At 44.2% G+C, this 20,185-nt stretch overlaps 1 protein-coding gene and 1 long non-coding RNA gene across 24 annotated transcripts in view; one reads left to right on the forward strand and one right to left on the reverse strand.

The window, feature by feature from the left end:
* PTK2 (protein tyrosine kinase 2) overlaps positions 1-20,185 on the forward strand; it is a 193,462-nt gene that overhangs the window by 74,612 nt on the left and 98,665 nt on the right. For all 23 annotated transcript variants that reach the window (XR_008701993.1, XM_055545652.1, XM_055545655.1 and 20 more), the window contains one exon: positions 13,790-13,877. Coding sequence is in view for 22 of the 23 variants with exons in the window: in XM_055545652.1 (XP_055401627.1) it covers positions 13,790-13,877 (88 nt within the window). In the remaining variant the exon portion in view is untranslated. The remainder of the gene's footprint in view (positions 1-13,789; positions 13,878-20,185) is intronic.
* Positions 8,408-11,293, reverse strand: LOC129626550 (uncharacterized). Its single transcript, XR_008702008.1, has 3 exons — positions 11,180-11,293; positions 9,248-9,566; positions 8,408-8,592 (listed from the first exon to the last, which is right to left on the reverse strand). It is a non-coding gene; the product is annotated as an uncharacterized LOC129626550 (long non-coding RNA).

Below are 20,185 nucleotides of genomic sequence, written 5' to 3' on the forward strand. Positions count from 1 at the left end.
CTGCCTCTGTATCCAGCCTCTCAGTGTCCAGCCTCTGCTCTGAGCGCTGCCCGGGTCCTAGTGCTTCTACTTCCTGTGCTGCTGGCACCCTTCTGTGCCTGGAAGTGACCGCACCTGATCACCGTATTAATGTGCTGCAGAGCTCACTCTGTCATGCCCAGTGATCGCAGCTCACCTGAAAGAGTCGGTGTCTGTGTGATGTTCACATACAACATGGATGCTGGGAAGTGATCTCAGTGAAGTCATACTGACTTTAATGAAACTAAAATCATTCGAAGTGAAATAAAAGAAGTCCCTATAATTGTCCTTTCCCTGGTTCTCTCCTAATAATTTTTTTTCACTTTTCAGTAAACCATGGTGTTTGTAGGAAATTGTATACCTAAAACACTTAACGTTTGAGGGAAGTATAAGGGAGCTCTTCCACAGGAGCCCCTGTTTTTATAGATAGTGCTACAGAAATAAAGATGATTGTAGCGTAAAGAGGGCATTCAAATGTAAGTAACTATCACTTCAAGGATCTAAACAGATGAGACACTTAAAAAGAAAAACATTTTTAGGTGAGTAAATCTTTAGTTGAATAAAAATACTATCCCAATTACAGCTTATCAGAGAAATATAATTTTCAAATTTGTCAACTAGCTGGAACTGACCTAACAAAATAGTCTGTAAGAATATAGTTTGGTTACTTTTCAACAATGGCTGAAAAAGATTTGACCTCCATCTATTTGGTCAGTTAATTAAACAAGTGTTTAAAAACTAAGAATATCTAAAAGTTACCTGAACATATCTCTAGGTATTTTTAATTAAAACAATTCTGTTAATGTTCTGAATTTATGAGACATGTCAGAGGCAGCCTTCATTATAGCAATAGTCTTAGTCCTCAGCAAATTGTTGAATGCAGATCCTGGGGTATCTAAGCTTTGTTTTCATTCTTTTCAGCCAGCTTATTTAACCTTAATAATAAGGATGTAGGCACTGTCTTATTCAGTGGAGCCTGGATCCTCATACGTAAGGAAAATCTGACTGGCCCCTGAATGAGGGGTGGATGATGGCGCTGGTGTGTTGCCACCAGCGAGTGGCTGTCAGGAGCCAGGCACTGTGCCAGCCGTGTGCTGTTTATAATTCGTAAGCTCTGTATTTCATTTACCCAAACCCGAGGAGGTAAAGACTTGTTATCCTTATTTTGTAGATGAAGACAGAGGCACAACAAAATGGATTTAAGTTGCATTCACATAGTTTGTGGCACAGTTTCCATTTGGATTTAGCCATCTGACTTCACAGTGTGGGTTTTTAGAATCAGCATGCCCATCTCAATGGGAATAATGTGATCTTTAAAACTGAGAGTGTAGCTGGGCTTCTGAGATGAGTGAAGGTACATAGTTTGTCGGTGGAGGTGCTGAAAGAAGAAGATGTGATCAGAGGTACTGGTGATACATGTGTGATAGCTTCCGGAGCGTGAGGATTAATACAAACTGTTCTAACATATTAGTGGGAATAGGAGGCTGTTAAAATAATCAAGCAGACTTGAAAAAGAACAAAACAGAAGTTCTGGAAGTCATTGGATAGATAAAGCAGCAGATTAGACATAGCTGAACAATTAGTAAACAGGAAGATGGATCTGAGAAAACTTGCCCAAAACATAGCACAGAGATGAACAGATGGAAATTATGAAAGCAGATTTATGTAACATGAAGAATGAGAAGGTCAACCCTTTTCTAACAGGAAGTCTGAAGAAGAGAATAAAAAGAATGAGGAAGAGGAAATAATCTGAAGGGAAAATAGCTGAGAACTTTCTAGAATCAGTGAGTGACATGAGTCCTTAAATGTAGGATTAACAGAAAAATCTCAAATTGGGTAAATCTAAATGCATACTTTGACAGATTATAGCAAAATAGTGTTGTATAAAAGAAAATGAAAGGATGTCAAAAACAAGCAGAGAAAAATTAGACTTCTCACAGCATCATCGATGCCAAGAAAATGGTGGTATAATATGTTCAAAGTGGTGAGGAAATGTAACTGGCAGTCTAGATTTGTTTGCACGGTTAAATTACCTCAAGAACTGATATCAGTGAGCACTGGCTTCATGAAGGAGAACTAACGATAACAGATTTTTTTATACTAAAAAAGTAGAGCTCAGTACTGGGTGCAGGTTGGAACAGGGGTGATAGAACAAAGCTTTGTCAGCTAAATGTGAGGGAACTGAAACAGTCGTTGGGCAAGTAGATATTAGAGAAATGTGGGGATCAAAAAGAAGGAAAGAGAGAAGCGTGGGGAAGCAAGATGAATAGAAATCACAAGTGAGATGCACAGACGCTAACGGTGAATGATTGTCAGAGGTAACTGCTGCTGCTGCTGCTGCTGCTAAGTCGATTCAGTCGTGTCCGACTCTGTGCGACACCATAGACAGCAGCCCACCAGGCTCCTCTGTCCATGGGATTCTCCAGGCAAGAACACTGGAGTGGGTTGCCATTTCCTCCTCCAATGCATGAAAGTGAAAAGTCAAAGTGAAGTCGCTCAGTCGTGTCCGACTCCTAGCGACCCCATGGACTGCAGCCCACCAGGCTCCTCCGTCCATGGGATTTAGAGTGGATTAAAACATAAAATCAAGCTATCTGCTGTTCACATGATGTATCCAGACAGTGACGTTCAAACATTTTTCTCTGACTTGGAGGAAACCATGTGTTCTGCCGTGAGATCTGGCACACACGTATGCCTGCCTGTGTGTGTCTCAGAGCTGTTTATGTGTCCCGGACCCACACATTTCACCAAACTGTACTCAGCGCTGTTATTTACGCTGAGGTCTAAAGGCTTTCTTTGCAATGTTCTGTTTTGTTCTATGTTAGTAAAATGAATTAATAAATGAATAGGGAAAAGAATTTTCCTGCCTTCTAATGAGCCCTGACTTTCAATTTGAAAAACTCACATAAAACTTGAGTATAAATATACCAGGGACCAGGAAAAAAAGATCAGTGTTGTGCTGTTAACACCCTGTGAAATAAATTTTCAGGCAAAGAAGCTTTATTATGTATGTAGAGGGCAACCACATAACAGTAAAATGCTCATTTCACCAATAATTTAGTAAGTATAGAAATAGATGTAGCTCTTAAACTTACAAATTCCTCAAAATATATAAAGCAGAACCAGTCTTAAAGGAATAAGACTTACCTTTTTAATAATTAAAGGGAAGAACACAAACAATAGTAAGTAAACAGTAGTTTTTAAGTTATGTATTTAACTGTTTAATGTAGAAATACAGGATCCTGCACATAACTTTGTATTAAGCAACTTAAAAACATGTTTCTAAGTAATTTATGGTTCAAAGGAAAAGGCCCAGCCTCCTGACGGCCTCGCTTTGATGGGCTCTGCCCCTTCACCGTCCAGTCTGCCCTCTGCAGAACCTCCTGGCTATAGCCAGTCATGTATTCCTGTCTAAGTACAGCCACCCCTCAGTGTCTGTGGGTTCCGTGGTTCCGCAGCCAGTGAACCAGGCTTCAACCAACTACAGTTCCAAAATTCTGGGTGTGAGGGTGGCGGGGGGGAGGGCGGATTCCAGAGAGTTCCAAAAAGCAAAACTTGAACTTGCTGTGCCAGCAGCTGGTTACATAGCATTTACATTGTATATTGCATTGTAAATAATCCTGATGCTCTCAGTGTGTGAGGGTTTGTGCCACGTTGTGCAGCTTTCGTGCACAGACTGTACCATTTCACACGAGCATTTCAGGCTCTTGGTGCCTGTGGGGTTCTGCAATCAAGCCCCTGTGGATACCAAGCGTGCTTTCTTCACTCAGCCTCCTGGATACCAGACTCTCTTCTGGTGAAGGTTTTCCTCCTGCTTCATTGACCATCACTGTCTTCTCCTGCTGACCTTGATATTTGGGGCTGCTCCACTGACCTCTTCCTAGCCTCCGTAGACCCGCCTTTGGTGTTAAATTCACACTTTACTTGGATAAACTCAGGAAACCAATGGACAGGTTACTACAATAACCCAGGAAAAAGTCACAGAAGATGATGGACCAGGAGAGTAGTACTTGGAGGAGCGAGAAGCAGCTATACCGAGATACATTATAAGATTGAGCTCACAGAATTTGCGAACAAATCTTTTAAAATGTAAACATCCAAAGAAATGTGTAAACCATTCCCGCTCAGAAACTTCCAGGAGCTACCCCCCACCCCCTCCCCCGGCCCCCACTCACCTGGAGCTCACTCCAAGTTTGTGGTTACCTCTTGGTCTTTTCTCTGCCTCTTGCTCCCCTACCTTCACTCGAGCAGCTGTGGTCTCTTTGAAGTTTCAGTTTTCATAGGTACTCAGGTTGGGGTCTCTCTTGATGGTCTCTTCTCTGTTGCCTGCCTTCTTGTTGAATAGAATAGCTCTTATCTCATTTTTCTCTTTGCCTTTAAATTTTCCAACCTTCCACTTGCTCAACGTTGGCCACACTGGCTCTTAAACACGCCAAGCGGATTGTCCCTAATGCCTTTGAACTCGATGGTCAACTGCTGTATATGCTGCTCTGCTGTTCTGGCATGGCTTGGCCCTCCCCTCGTTAGGGCAGGTGCTCCACTGTCGCCTCCTCCCAGGGCCTTCTCCATCCTTTCTGTCTGCAGAGCCCACTGCCTGCCTGGGACAGTCTTTCTCCCTCAGGGCCTCCATCGTATTCACTGCTCTACTTCTGGGTTCTGGTCATGCGTGGGATAAAGTAGGCACCCAGCAAAATACAGTTTAAGTGGAAGTGAATCAGTGATAATGAAATTACCAACTAGGAACCGAATAGTACTACTTAGTAACAATCTTCTTATATTAACTTGCTGCTTACTGGGTGTCAGACATTGTGTGAGAGGCTTGATAACCTGCCCACGGTCACACAGCTTAAATGGGTGGCAGAGTGGAAACTGGCTTCGTGCACCAGCTCTTCTTCCTGCCTGTGTTAGGTGTGTGACTACAGGAGACAGAGCGTGGAGATCTCCTGTCTCAGTCCATGAGGGTGGCTGCAGCTGTGGCTTTAGTTCTGAGCAGGGCATGGACCCTGACACGAAAGTGCCAGGACTCATCAGAAGAACGACGTTCGTTTCTCCTGTGAGGTTTTTGAGCATAGATTTTTGTTTTTCACACTATCTGCTATAGGATCTATTCATATTGTTAAGTAAACCTGAGATCTAAGCTTGTTTAATTGAGTCTTCAGTTCTTCAGATGCCTCTGTAAGCACCTACAGCACACATTTGGTAGTGACTGTCTCAGGCAGGTGGCCCTACAGAGTTGTCATGATGACATGTCATCGGGCAAGGGAAGGGCTGGTTGCATACATGGCTGTCCTCATAGGAAGAGGAGCCACAGAACCAGATCCTGCCTTGAACAATACACAGAAATCCCCCTGAGGTGGATCAAGTTTTTTAAAAAGTTTAATGAAACATACAGTGAATGTGTCTTTAATGGGGCATATAGTGAATGTGTCTTTAATGGGGCATATAGTGAATGTGTCTTTAATGGGGCATATAGTGAATGTGTCTTTACCCTAGAGCAGGAAGATTTTCTTAATACCCCAAAAACGTTCACTCTTTAAAGACGAGAATAGCAAATTTGCCCTTTATGAGATGAAAGCATTCTGTATATCAAAAGATGTATTTTTAGAAAGTGCAGAAAGGACAATTCCTCAGTGTTCTGGTGATTTAGCTGCTTTTACTGCTGAGGGTCTGGGTTCAATCCCTGGTCGGGGAACTAAGATCCCATAAGTTATGAGATGTGGCCAAAAGGAAAAATGCAGAAACAAGTTGCAACTCGTGTAATTGACAGAAGATGGTGTCAGGAGTTCTGCTGATAAATATAAGGATTGTAAATTCCTCAACAAATGAGCAAGAAACATGAAGGTATTTTCATAAAAGGGTAGACAGGTTTGACCTGTCATCACAGGAAGACACTGTCAGCTTCCTTAGTGCTCAGGGAGGTATGAATCTGGACCAGTAGATTCCATCTACACTGTCTGGTTAACAAAAAGTATTAATAAGTTGTCCAACAGTATTAATAGCGGGCAAGATTAAGGACCTGATGATGATACTGAAACACCAGTCTGGGTGGCGGACGCACTGTGAAGCCAAACAAACTGAAACGTCAAAGAGTTTGGAGCAGAGGAAGGCGTATTGAGGGCGATGCAAGGAGATGGGTGGCTCGAGCCTTTAAAACCCCAAGCTCTATGAGAGCTTTCAGCAAAGCCATTTTCTAGGAAAAGTGAGGGAGGGGCAGGGCTAGCTGTTGCAGACTGCGTGGTGTCAGATCCTTTGTTCCTAAGGTCAGGTCATGGCCAGGTAACAATGCTCCTGTGAATCTCCACCAGATGAATGTTATTCTCTGTTGCCTGTGAATCTCCACCAAACGAATGTTATTCTCTGTTCTGACAAGAAAGGGCCAGGTCCCCAGGCACAGCTTTCCCTCTTCGAGGTCCAGTTCTGGCTAAGAGGAGGTGAGCCCAGCTGGTGGCTCCCTCAGGGCCAGGCCCCCACAGCTTGCCCAGCTGTCATCACTGAGGGAGCCAGGTGCCCAGGACCCAAAGGGCCCTCAGGCTCCTCAGGCCACCCAAACAGGCAGGTCCTGCAGACTACATGCTATGCAGGCTGCTGCTACCATTAGGTCGCGGAGGCAGGGATGGGGGAGAGGGTCGCTGCCACCTCAAGGCCTGGGCCCGGCCGGTGGGTGTCCTTGATGAGGGCTCTGGAATCCTGCAGGACACAGCCTGTGGCCTGCCCCCTGGGCCCCCTAGCTCACCATCTGGGCTGACCAGTGGCTGAGCGGGACCACTAACGGTTGCTCACTGACCTTTGGTCACCTGGGCCGGGGCCCACTGAAGCACTGACCGATGGCTGAGCTGGACCTCTTGAGGTCGCTCACTGACTGTTGGTTGCCTGGGAAAGGGCCACGTAGTACCAACCAAAGGCTGAGTGGGTCCGCTAACAGTCACTAACTAACGGTTGGTCACCTGGGCAGGGGTCCGCTGAAGCACGGACCGATGGCTGAGCTGGACTATAAAGGTCGCTCACTGACCGTTGGGCGCCTGGAGAGGGGTCCCTGAAGCACAGACCGATGGCTGAGCTGGACTATAAAGGTCGCTCCCTGACCGTTGGGCGCCTGGAGAGGGGTCCCTGAAGCACGGACCGATGGCTGAGCGGGGCCAGTAACCGCTGCCTGAAAGTGGGTGCAGAGAGGCATCAGGCACCACAGCTGCGTGCTCAGGGCTGCGCGTGGCTGCGCTCTTTCCAATTCAAGATCTTGCCTGCAGCTTAGCCTCCGCATGACATGGCCTCGGTCCTGCTGTTCCACTTCAGGTTCTGTCCTTGAGAGACTTGCGTTTCTATACTAGGCTGGAGACCCGAGGACGTTCATGGAATAGCCAGTGACAGAATATTCACAGTGGAGTGTTGCGTGAGTCAGAATGAGGAAAGCATCAAGACCTGGAACTCTGGAAGAAACTTAGCCAGGTGACGGGGTGTGACAGAAGGCAGTCCCGGGGCAGCGTTATGGATGCAACTAAATACTGTTGAATTGCACACTTTAAAGTGGCTGTTTTGGGGGGAGTTAGGGATGCCATGTGGCTTGTGAGAGCTTATTTCCCCGACCAGGGATTGAACCTGGACCCTGGCAGCGAAAGGCCCGAGTCCTAACCACTGGGCCGCCAGGGAATTCCCTGTAATGGTTGCTTTTTATGTGAATTTTACCTCAGTTAAAAAACAAAAAGTAAGCCAGCCGCCAGGGAATTCCCTGTAATGGTTGCTTTTTATGTGAATTTTACCTCAGTTAAAAAACAAAAAGTAAGCCAGCCGCCAGGGAATTCCCTGTAATGGTTGCTTTTTATGTGAATTTTACCTCAGTTAAAAAACAAAAAGTAAGCCACAGAGGATGACATACAGCATCATACACAAGTAAAAAGCAAAATAAACATAAAAGAATGTTGTTGGGAAAACATGAGGTGGGTGAGACAATATGGGGCATTGTAGATACAGGGTCAGGAGATGGTCAGTCCAGGGCTTCTGCGGGGACCGTGAGGGCCCTCAGGAGCCTGTGTGGAGCCTTGGGTCTGCGGCAGAGCCCACAGCCCCTGCGCTGCATGCACCCTGCTTCCTTCCCAATCTGCTCACCTGTGCCCGGGGTCCTGGGAGATGCCGGTTGAGTACGTGGTGTTTGCCAGGCTCTGGAGTCAGCCAGAGAAGTTCGAATACAATGCCCTTCCTAGTTTGTCACGTAGCCAAAAGTGCCATGCAGTTTTGAGAGCTTTACCCCAAACAGATTTAAACTTTTAAAGTTTTGTACCTAGATAATGAAATTCTAGCTAGCTAAATTTTGGTGTTCTGAAAGCACTTACACGGAGTGGTCTGACTTCTGAGCAGGTTAATCAGATATAAAGGGCCTGGTCCTTTTGGTGTGGGATTCAGGGCTTTGAGAGCCAGGCCTGAAAGGAGGCTCTGTTGGCCTTTGAGAGAGAATTGTGGGGCTTCTTCAGAGCAAGTGAAAAAGAAAGTCCTTTTCTTTGTTATCAGATGTGGTTCACATTCTCCTGTTCACGGCCGATGAACAGCTCCTCGATCTGCAGAGACATGATTCTTTTTTCAGACCTTTTGCAGGAGGAAAAAAAAAAAGTCTTTTATTTAGAGGAAAGGTATCTTTTTTTCATAGATGACAAAAGAAAATGACTAATGATAGCTGAGGAAGTTTTAGATTGTATTTTGATAGTTTCCTGTTTTATCTTGAAATGACATTATCTGTGCATATACCTTAATTTGAAAGGCTAGTCTTTCATTATGACACTGAACTCAACAAGAGTTCTTTAGAATATTTAAATCAGTAAGACAATAAATAGAGGAACATTCTGACAAGTTTGGAAGTGACACCTTTTAAAAAAACAGGATGGACTTCCAAATTTGCTGGTTGATTTATTAAACGTTTACTGGATACTTCTGCACCAGACACAGCACAAAAATGAACAGATTTCTGACTGGTCTGTGGCTACAGAAAGCTGATGTTCGTTGACCAGGCTGGTTTAAAACTGGCTCTGGTGGGTATTTTGTTAACACATCTACAGGACAGTCAGTCTTAAAGTTTGTGAGAATTTATTTATATTCTCAATGTGTTATCAAAAAGTTGCAAAAACAGTACACAGAAATCCTGTGTACCCTTCGGCCCTCCTCCCCTAAATGTTAAAACCTTAGTTAAGTACAGTTCAGTTATTGAAACCAGGACCTTAACATTGCTGCCGTAGTACTAACTGACCCACAGATGTCATCAGGGTCCAGGGTGTCCGTCTTCCAGCCTGGGATCCCGTCAGAACATCATGCACCTGCGTGTCCTGTCGCCTTGGCTCTTCTCATCTGACCCACAGACGTCACCAGGGTCCAGAGTGTCCGTCTTCCAGCCTGGGATCTCATCAGAGCATCGTGCACCCGCGTGTCCTGTCTCCTTGGCTCTTCTCCGATCTGCGGCAGGTCCTCAGGCTGTCTCTGTCTGTCGTGACCTTGGCCCTTTTGAAGTGCATTGGCTGGTGGTTGTGCTGTGTTCTTCAGTTTGGATTTGTTCCCATGATTATATTGAGCTTAAGCATTTGGGGAAGAGCACCACAGTCAAGCTGTTGTTTTCACTTAGCATTTTATCAGTGAGTCTTTGATGATGATAAGATTCATTTTACAGGTGGCTTTAACTTGGATCATTTGATTTAAGGTGGTGGCCAGGTTTCTCTGCTAGAAGGTTGTTTTCCCCCTCTTTGTAATTAAGTTATATCTTCTGAGGAAATACAGAGACTCTGCAGTTTCTCTCTCATTGTATTTTCACCCACTTTACATCATTGATTCTTTTTTGCAGTATTTATTAGTGTAATTTTTGCCAAATGGTGAATTTCTATTTCTAGCCTCCCTTCTAGGCTTTTAAAATTGAAAGTCTGTGTAAGAAGAGATGTCCACACCCCACTGTTTCCAAGGGTCATCGGTGTAGTTTCCTGAAATTGTACTTTTGTTTATTTCACTACACACAGTCTGACTAGCTGAGCCTTCTCAGTATCAGGGTTATCTGAATATCATCCAACTCAACTTTCAAAAACATTTCCTACTCCTCCCCATCATTAGTTCATTAGTGAACTAATGGGTATCTTGGTGAACTTGTGGGTACCTTGGTGCTCACAGTTGGAGATAAGACTGAGGAAGTTAGGTGTTGGCAGCGTCAATGGTAATGTATTAACTTAGGTGACAGAGGATGAGATGGTTGTATGGCATCACCGAGTCAATGAACTTGAGTTTGAGCAAACTACGGGAGATAGTGAAGGACAGGGAAGCCTGGCGTGCTGCGGTTCATGGGGTCGCAAAGGATCAGACACAACTTAAGTGACTGAACAATAACAATTACTTAGAAGCAGAAGTGAAAGGATAGTTTTATCTGGGGCATGTTGTAGTTAGCCGCTGTTCAGAAATCATGGAGTGGCCTAGAACAGAGATGTGGAAATGTTTATCAGGACACAGCCAGGCTCTTAGAACAGTAGTGGAAGTTTCACTATGAGGAAAATGGAGAGTTTCCTGGAGGAGAAGGGAGAGGGGTTGCCGGCGTGGCTGGGCCGGGACTCAGTGGGCGCCAGGTGTGGGGTTTAAGGACTGGGGTGAGGTGACTGGACTGGAATTGAACTCAGTCTTGAGCGGAGTTCCAGTAGGGCTGTGAGGGAGGAAATGCTAGATTGTAGTGGGTTGAAGCAGGGAACACGAAACCCCATCACAATCTAGAGACCTTGCCCAGCCCCACAAGCAAGACCCAACCCACGTACACTCCTCTGTGTTCTAAGCATAGGTGTCTTCTCTTAGGTTCATGCTGCTTCTGGGCCTTCAGGCGTGTTTCTGCTGAAGTGGAATCCCAGGGCTGTCTGTTAACAGCTGTGGGACCTTGGCTATTACCGGATGTCCTCAAAGTCTGTTCTCCCCCATCTAGGAAGATGGGGTGAACTGGGCACCTGGTCACTATTACCAGTCCCTTCCCGTCCTCCTTGTGGCCCTGTTGTCTGCTCTTCACAGCCCCGCCTGGCTGGGCGCCAGGACTGTGCTGTTACTGCTCTGGCCACAGTGCCCCTGGGCCCCCTTTCCCACCAGGACGAGCCCCGGTTTGTGACGAGCAGGGTCCTGTGTGGCCTGCCCGCCTCTGTTCCCCTCTCCCTGCAGCCCTTTTACTCACAGGGGCTGCGGCTGCATTCCTCCAGGCAGCCTCTGGCCGCGGGGCATTTACTTGTTTTCTTCCTGCCCTTACTGCCCTGATTCCTTTCTCTCTTCCTTTAGATCTGTGTTCAGGTGTCCTGAGTTAGCCTGCTTCCCTGGCTCCCTTTACAGAATGTTGCTTCATCATCTCTTACTCCCCTTACCTTGTTTTTGTCTTTATCACATTACCACCTCAGAGATACTTAATGTATCTGCTGTCTGGCTGCCACCACAAAAGTAGAAATTTTCTGAAGGGTGGTACTTCCTGCCTGTTTTATTCACCAGTGTCTCCCCAGACTCTGGAATTGCGTCTGTAGATGACTGGTGCCAAAATATTTGTTGAGTAATGGCTAATACGGTGGATCAGCTGTCGAGACGGCTGTGATGTGTGCAGTGACCGCCCTTTCACTTCTCCCAGCGTCCTGACGAGGGCTTCCCTGACGGCTCAGTTGGTAAAGAATCCATCCACCTGCAATGCAGGAGACCCCAGTTCAATCCCTGGGTCGGGCAGATCCACCAGAGAAGGGAACGGCTGCCCACTCCAGTGGCCTGGAGAATTCCATGGGCTGTGTATAGTCCATGGGGTCGCAAGGAGTCGGGTGAGGAAATTGAGGCATAGAGAAGTGATGGCAGACAGCGAACAAGGAGTGGAGCCAGAACCCAGGCTCAGGTGGTCTTGATGCAGAGCTTTCTTTCTGCTTCTCCTGGGGGTTGTTTTTGATGAAAAGAGGTCATCTGGTTAAAATGCTTATCATGACTTCTGTGACATCCCGAGTAGTCCCTGAACGTTATTTGATATCATCATCATTGTCGTCGGGATGATGTTAAAAGCCTGGACGTGTAGCCAGGCTGCCGTTTTTTCTTTTTTTTCTTTAATCATTAAACTGGGGCAATGTTAATACCAAAGCCTCCTGCAATCTGTTGATCCTGGAGCTTCCAGCCTGGAAACTGGCTGCCTACTGCTTATTCTTGCTGAGTGTCATCCTCCTACTGTGCTGAATATGAATAATTACGCTCTTGTTCTCTGATTATTATATAGATTAAGAGAAACGGTGCCTATAAGGTTCATGCTAAGTCCTAAACTTAAAATTATTCTGCTTCTGTCAACAGTTTTCCAGTGAGAATGCCTGCAGAAAGTTATTGAACTCCTGAGATTCAAAATACAATGGAACTTTATTGTTTGACAGTTGTATATTTTAATAAGATAGACCCTTGAAAATCTCAGCAGAACTTGTGTATGTGTACCTTGCATTGAACTACCCTTAACTGAACCAAAAGAATTGTATCGACTCCTTTGCGTCCTTTTCCTCATGAGCTTAATACAATTTTAAAAGATCAATTTTATGAAATTTTTAGAAAAAAAAATCTCTGTAACTTTTGTGTAAGCAAGTATTTTAGAAACAAAACACTAAAAGAATTTACTGAAAAGAAAAAGGTAAATAGGACTGCATAAAAACAAAAGATACCATTAAAATTCAAAGATTGAAAAAATAGGTTTTTAAATTATCGTTAAAATAGTGAAAGGCAAGCCATAGAGTGGGAGAAGATATATCTTCACTAAGTCTAACAAAGGCCTCACATCCAAAATTTGTGAAGAATACCTACCAATCAGTGGGGTGGGGGCGGACAGACAGCTTGGCAGGAACAAAGGACAAAAGGCCTAACAGACACTTCACTAAAGAAGATAACCAAAATGGCCGGCTGCCAGAGACATGCCCGTTGTTGTTATTACTGACTGAAACCAGTGTGCGCTCTGCAGTGAACATCAGGGCGACTGACATGGAAAGGCTGGACATGTAGGTAGAGGTGAGGGATGTGGAACCTGAGTGCCCGTGCGGCTCCCGCGCGTGGAAGTGGAGCGCACTCCTACAGCCCTGCAGCTTGTTTTCCGTCGTGTCTGCTCTGCACAGCGTGTGTGTGTTGTGATCCAGTGATGTGTTGCTGGTGTACCCCCAGCAGAGATGCGTACGTGCCTGCGAGAGTGCACACGGGTGGACACACACATACATACAGAATGAGGTACAGAGAGAGTGCTCTGGTGAAATTTGTTTTGGTCATTCTTGAGGTTTGGCTTCATGAGCAAAATTGCTTTTTTAGAGGACCAAAAAAAGTGTTCCTAGCATTATTCCTCACAGCCCCGAGGTGGAAACGGCTCAGCAGCCTTCAGGGTAACGTGGATGAGTCATTGGGGTGTGCTGCACAGTGCAGGGCTGGCATGCTGCTGCGAGCAGGAGACAGGGCAGTCTCCTGAAAGGAGCAGACGCATCCTGTGTGACTCCAGGCAGGGAGAGCGCGCCTTCAGGGGCAGAACGTGGTGCTGCCCTCGGGCGGTGGGGCTGGAGGGACTTCTGGGCGCCCTCTGGGTATCTCGTCAGGTTCTGTCTCCTGCGGGAACCTCGGGCTGTAGCACACTCACATGCACATTTTATTTTTTTATTTTTTGCAGCAAAAGGAAACATTTACAGATTATATTTAAACTTATTTTTAGAATAATATTTCAGTAATTGGCAGTGCCATACTCAATATTGTTTGGACTGTGAAGAAGAAATGACCTATTTCTAATTGTTTTCCTTTGTTAATTATTTTTTAGATATGAATTGAGAATTCGTTATTTGCCAAAAGGATTTCTAAACCAGTTTACTGAAGACAAGCCAACTTTGAATTTCTTCTATCAACAGGTATAGAAGAGTGCTTTAATACATTTTTTTCCTTTGTTTCTTTGAATCCTGTTTATTTTGTGGTTTTATTTTAGAACTAGATTAAGCCTAACATTTGGGAGAAGATGAATTTGTCACTGTATGGCAGTGAGATTCTTACACCTCGGTAAGAAATTAGGAGTTTTTGTTACTTTGTGAATTTTTGTATACTTGGGCAAATCTTAAGACTTATTTTAAGTAGAAACAGTAAGTCCTAAGTGATACAACCTTTGCTCTGTCTTTAATTCAAGTATAATTATTGTGCCTGAATATCAAGAAACTTGTCAGATGTTTATCCAGAGCCAGCTGTTCCCATTGTAATTTCAGTAGCAGTTTGTGTAAAACCAGAAGTGACTTTTTAAGCTAAAAGTAGCTTTCTTACTGCCCATAAGGGTAGATAACACATACATGTGGCATAAATTCTGAATTCTCTGTAAGGCTTTAGTTAGGCAGTACATATGCGTGGCGTAAATTCTGAATTCTCCATCTAGTGGGCTTCCTGTAAGCAGTTGCTTTGTGTTCGGTCCTATGCTCTTTGCAAGCACAAGTGACGTGACGTCCCTTGGAGGGGTGCTGGCACAGGGGAGGTGTCGAGTCCAGGCAGCTCCCTTGCCAGATGTCATCTAAGGAACTTTGTAGCTCAGGAAGAGATGGGCTTTATAAAACACAGTGCATTGAAATCGGTGCTAAAGTGGTTTGAAAGGAAATGGGCGAGAGATCCGGGACCACACCGTGTAAGGAGCAGGTTTTAGGTTCTCTCCTGCAGATTGTTGGGAGTATTTAAAGAATTTAAGTAAGGAATGTCTTGATCGGAATTTTTTTTTTTTTTTAAAATAAGTCCACCCCAATGTGGTGGCAGTATTCGGGGTGGATTGGATCTTAAAAAGGCTGCGAGCAGGCTGGGGGCTCTTTAGCTGTTTAGGCAAGAAGTTAGAAAGTTGGGAGGTAGAACGGTGTGGTAGTAAGCAGATTTAGTGGGTGGATTTGATGGACTCAGAGACTGAACAAACTGGAGCAGGAAAGTGAGGAAGGAAGAGGCTGATGGGTTTAGATAGGCGACATACTTCTATTCTTCTCTCTTGTAGATGATTTGAATCACTGGTGTAATTTCTTTGAAAAATTAATCCACCCACTGAAGACGTCTGTGACTACTTTAGTGACACTGATTCCAGGATGCCTGAGACGGGCCTAAATAGCTCTCAATTATTCCTTTTTATAATTTCTAGGCTAACCTGAAAGTCAGCAATGTTTTTGTTCCTTTCACTCTGTTACTAGGTTGTCCTAGTTTTTTCTTTCAGAAGCCCTTGCTTCTGTGTATATGATTAAAAGCTAGCACCCGCGTCGGCCTATCCCAGATTTTTCCTTACTGATGGGACGTGTCTCAGTGCAGTCTCTGTGACTCAGGTGAGTGGTCCCTGTAAAGCCCAAGGGGTGTGAGGCGTCTTGGAGGTGTGCCGTGCCGGTCATACATGTCACAGCTCCATGATGCAGGTGCCTCCATGAGTTTCTTCACAGGGGGTATATGACACCTCCCGAAGAGAGTCTTCATGTTGATGAAATGAGACCCTACTGTCTGCCACCCTGGAGTTCCGGTCTGTAGACAGGACCCAGCTTTGAGGACTCAGCACATCGCGCACAAGTCCCGATCTGAGTGTGCGCAACTTGCTGTGGGATGGGACACACCTCGTCCTGCCTGTGTGCTCCACATGCACACCTTCCCACCCCGCCACCCCCCTCTGCTTTCATCCATTCCTAGAGTTTCTCTTCAGCCTGAAGTGAAGTAAGGTCGCTCAGTCGTGTCCAACTCTTTGCGACCCCATGGACTGTGCAGCCCGTGGAATTCTCCAGGCCAGAATACTGGAGTGTGGGTAGCCTTTCCCTTCTCCAGGGGATCTTCCTAACCCAGGGATTGAACCCAGGTCTTCTGCATTGTGGGCGGATTCTTTACCAGCTGAGCCACAGGGAAGCCCAAGAATACTGGAGTGGGTAGTGTATGCCTTCTTCAGCCATTCTTCCTGACCCAGGTGTTGAATTGGGATCTCCCGCATTGCAGGCGGATTCTTTACCAACTGAGCCACAGAATAGCTCAGTTGGGGTCAGAAAGAGTCAGGCATGACTGAGCGAATGAACTGAACTGAAATAAACTGAGTTCTTTTAAAACACAATAACAAAAAACACTCAGAAGTGTTCGCTATTTCCCAGTGTAGACCCTAAAGATTGCCAATTCATTAGTTCCAACAAATCATAGCGTTTTTCTTTTTTCTTCCGTCTTGGTAATTTCGGCACATCTACCTAGCCCCACGTAGCATCAGTTAAGCCTGATCCACGGGCCGAGATGAGCAGTAATACCGGCCATCAACACAGTTCAACAAAATACCAGGTTCATAAAACACATGCAAGAAAACACGCCACTGTGAAGAAGAGTCAGCACAGCTCACACAACGGTCCCAATTTCCTGTTTGTTACTGACATGTGCCCATGAGCACCCTTGCACATATGCACACAGGTGCATCTTATTTCTTGAGAAGGAATCCTCCGAAGTGGAATTATTAGTTCCAATCTTATGAAACTGCCAGTATGCAACTTAAGTTACAAAATTGTCAATGTCAATGGTGTCACATACAAATCTGAATCTATTTAAAGCTCTTGGTATTCTTGCCAATTCATTAGTTCCGACAAATCATAGCGTTTTTCTTTTTTCTTCCGTCTTGGTAATTTCGGCACATCTACCTAGCCCCATGTAGCATCAGTTAAGCCTGATCCACGGGCTGAGATGAGCAGTAACACCGGCCATCAACACAGGAAAGGGGCATTAGCTTCTATTTTCCTGTAAATCACAGGTACTTGGTAGGACATTATAAAAGCATACACGAAACACTGCAGCACACCAGCCTTCTCTGTCCATCCCAGAGCTTACTCAAACTCATGTCCATTGAGTCGGTGATGCCATCCAACCATCTCATCCTCTGTCATCCCGTTCTCCCACCTTCAATCTTTCCCAGCATCAGGGTCTTTTCAAATGAGTCAGTTCTTCATATCAGGTGGCCAAATTATTGGAGTTTCAGCTTCAACATCAGTCCTTCCAGTGAGTATTCAGGACTGATCTCCTTTAGGGTGGATTGGTTGGATCTCTTTACTGTCCAAGGGACTCTCAAGAGTCTTCTCCAACACCAGAGTTCAAAAGCGTCAGTGCTTTGGCATTCCGCTTTCTTTATAGTCCAACTCTCACATCCATACATGACTGCTGGAAAAACCATAGCCTTGACTAGATGGCCCTTTGTTTGCAAAGTAATATCTCTGCTTTTTAATATGCTATCTAGGTTGGTCATGACTTTTCTTCCAAGGAGCAAGTGTCTCTTAATTTCATGGCTGCAGTCACCATCTGCAGTGATTTTGGAGCCCCCCAAAATAAAGTCTGTCACTGTTTCCATTGTTTCCCTATCTATTTCCCATGAAGTGATGGGACCAGATGCCATGATCTTAGTTTTCTGAAAGCTGAGCTTTAAGCTAACTTTTTCCACGCTCCTCTTTCACCTTCATCAAGAGGCTTTTTAGTTCTTCTTCACTTTGTGCCATAAGGGTGGTGTCATCTGCATATCTCAGGTTATTGATATTTCTCCCGGCAATCTTGATTCCAGCTTGTGCTTCATCCAGCCCAGCGTTTCTCATGATGTACTCTGCATATAAGTTAAATAAGCAGGGTGACAATATACAGGCTTGACATACTCCTTTCCTGATTTGGAACTAGTCTGTTGTTCCATGTCCAGTTCTAACGGTTGCTTCCTGACCTGCATACAGGTTTCTCAAGAGGCAGGTCAGGTGGTCTGGTTTTTCTTTATCATTTATTATTATTTTGGCTCTTTTATCAGAATAGAAAGAAAAGAACTATGTTAAGATTTTCTCTGTATCAGTTCCATCCCATGAAAGAGAAAGAAAACTTATAATAAACTACTGTAATTTTATTATTCCTGTTTTGAAGCCTTGCCCAAGCCCCTGCTCATCACGCCCCTTATTTTGGGTGGAGTCGTGAGGAAAGCGACATGTCAGTGGGCGTAGAGTGCCGCTTTCCTGGTGGGAGATCAGTCTGTGGATGCACACAGTTACATTTAAAGATGTCCTAAACGTGACTACAAGTGAGACATGTCACGAATGAGCCACTGTGTGCTTTGACCCATTTTAGAACATTCTGAAAGATATTAATCAGCACACTCTAAAAATAAACTAGAATCTTGTTATAACCCTATTCACTGTAGAGCAGGAGTCTGAAAAAATAAGTTTTCTTGGCTGCATGGCATGGCGTACGGGATCTTAGTTGCCCGACCAGGGGTCAGGCTCGTGCCCCTGCGCTGAAAGTGTGGACGCCTAACCCCGCCAGATATTCTCTGATTTTTTTATTGTTTATTCCTAAACAAATAATTTTTTGATGCCAAAGCTAATGACTTATTATAAAGCACAAAAGTATGTTTTGCCTTGAATTTGAGTTTTTCCTTTGCCACATAACATTTTATTCTTCTTTATCTCTCTGACTTGTTAAAAGTGTATTTGAGTGGCAACCTTTTGCAAATTGTGGTGGCCATTAGTTTGAAGGGCCACGTCCCTGTTCGGTCAAGAAGTTGTTATATTAACTAGGTTTGCATCAACAATGCTGAAGTCATGTCGGACCCATTTGGCACCGCTGACACTTTGAGCTTCTGAGATGCCTGCGTCGGTTGTCACTGTTTCTTCCTACAAGTATGTTAAGATTTAAAATGAGTGTATCCATTTAGTGGCTCTTAGAAAACATTAAAGGTAACAGAACTCGTGGCTTATTTGGCAAGAAGAATTGCAGTGGGAAGCTTTATGGTAATTTTATGGTTTAGAACCTAAACTGCAGAAAGGTGTGAGGGGCCAAGACACACTTATGTTTTGTTGATCAACCTTTCTGTTATTTTTACTCCAATTTTTAGTTTTTACACATTTTTATTCAGATAATTATCAGAAATGATTTCGGTAACTGTACTTTCTTGGCTGTAAAGCTTTCTGTTGGTTAAAACATTTTGAAATGGCAGCTGCAAGTGGGAAATTTTATTTTAAAACGTGAAATGTTCAATGTGGCAATTATCAGCTGTCCTGTTCCAGAAAGAAGTTAAAATTAAATAGAAGTCTAAGTCTGACTCATTAGAAGATGTATTTTCTGTACATCTTTAAGTAGATTTAATAACGTACATTTTTTCCCTGTTTTTCCACTCCTGTTTTTGGTGATTAGCAAAGTTTTATTGTTGTCGTTAGGTAAACTCTGTCATGCTTATATTGGGTTGGCCAAAAGGTTCATTTGGTTTTTTCCATAAGATGGCTCTAGTAGCACTTAGTAGTGTTTAACTTCATTCGAAAAAATTTTGTCATGTTATATGTGGCAGCCATCATATCAGCATGCATTTAAAAAAAGATAGCCAAATTGGTGAATTTTTGTGTACCCATTTTAATATTGAATATAGAAGAAAAAAGCAACATTTACAGCATGTTATGCTTTATTATTTCAAGAAAGGTAAAAATGCAACTGAAATGCAGAAAAAAATTTGTTCAGTATCTGGAGAAGATGCTGTGGCTGATTGAACGTGTCAAAAGTGGCTTGTGAAGTTTCTTGCTAGAGGTTTCTCGCTGGACAGTGCTCCACGGTCGAGTAGACCAGTTGAAGTTGATGGTGATTAAATCAAGACATTATTTGAGAGCAATCAATGTTATACCACATGGGAGTTAGCTAGCATACTCAAAATATCCAAATCAAGCATTTAAAGTCAGTTGTACCAGCTCAGTTATGTTCATCACTTTGTGTTCGGGTTCGTTCGGGTTCCACATAAATTAAGCAAAAGTAACCTCCTTGACCGTATTTCCACGTGCAGTTCCCTCCATGTAATGAAAGTGTTCCATTTTTAAAACAAATTGTGGTGGGTGATGAAAAGTAGACACTGTACAATAATGTGGAATGGACAAGATCGTGGGGCATGCGCAGTGAAACATCATCAGCCACACTAAAGGCCAGTCTTCGTCTAAAGAAGGTGATGTTTTATATATGGTGGAATTAGAAGGGAGTCTTCTATTACGAGCTTCTTCTAGAAAACCAAACAATTAATTCCAACAAGTACCACTCCTAGTTAGACCAACTGAAAGCAGCACTGGACAAAAAGCAACCAGAATTAGTCAACAGAAAATGCATAATCTTCCATCAGGGTAACACAAGACTGCGTGTTTCTTAATGACCAGGCGAAAACTGTTACAACTTGGCTGGAAGTTCTCCTTCATCTGCCGTATTC

Source organism: Bubalus kerabau, chromosome 14, assembly GCF_029407905.1.
Source record: "Bubalus kerabau isolate K-KA32 ecotype Philippines breed swamp buffalo chromosome 14, PCC_UOA_SB_1v2, whole genome shotgun sequence".
In the NCBI taxonomy this organism is placed as follows: domain Eukaryota; kingdom Metazoa; phylum Chordata; class Mammalia; order Artiodactyla; family Bovidae; genus Bubalus; species Bubalus kerabau.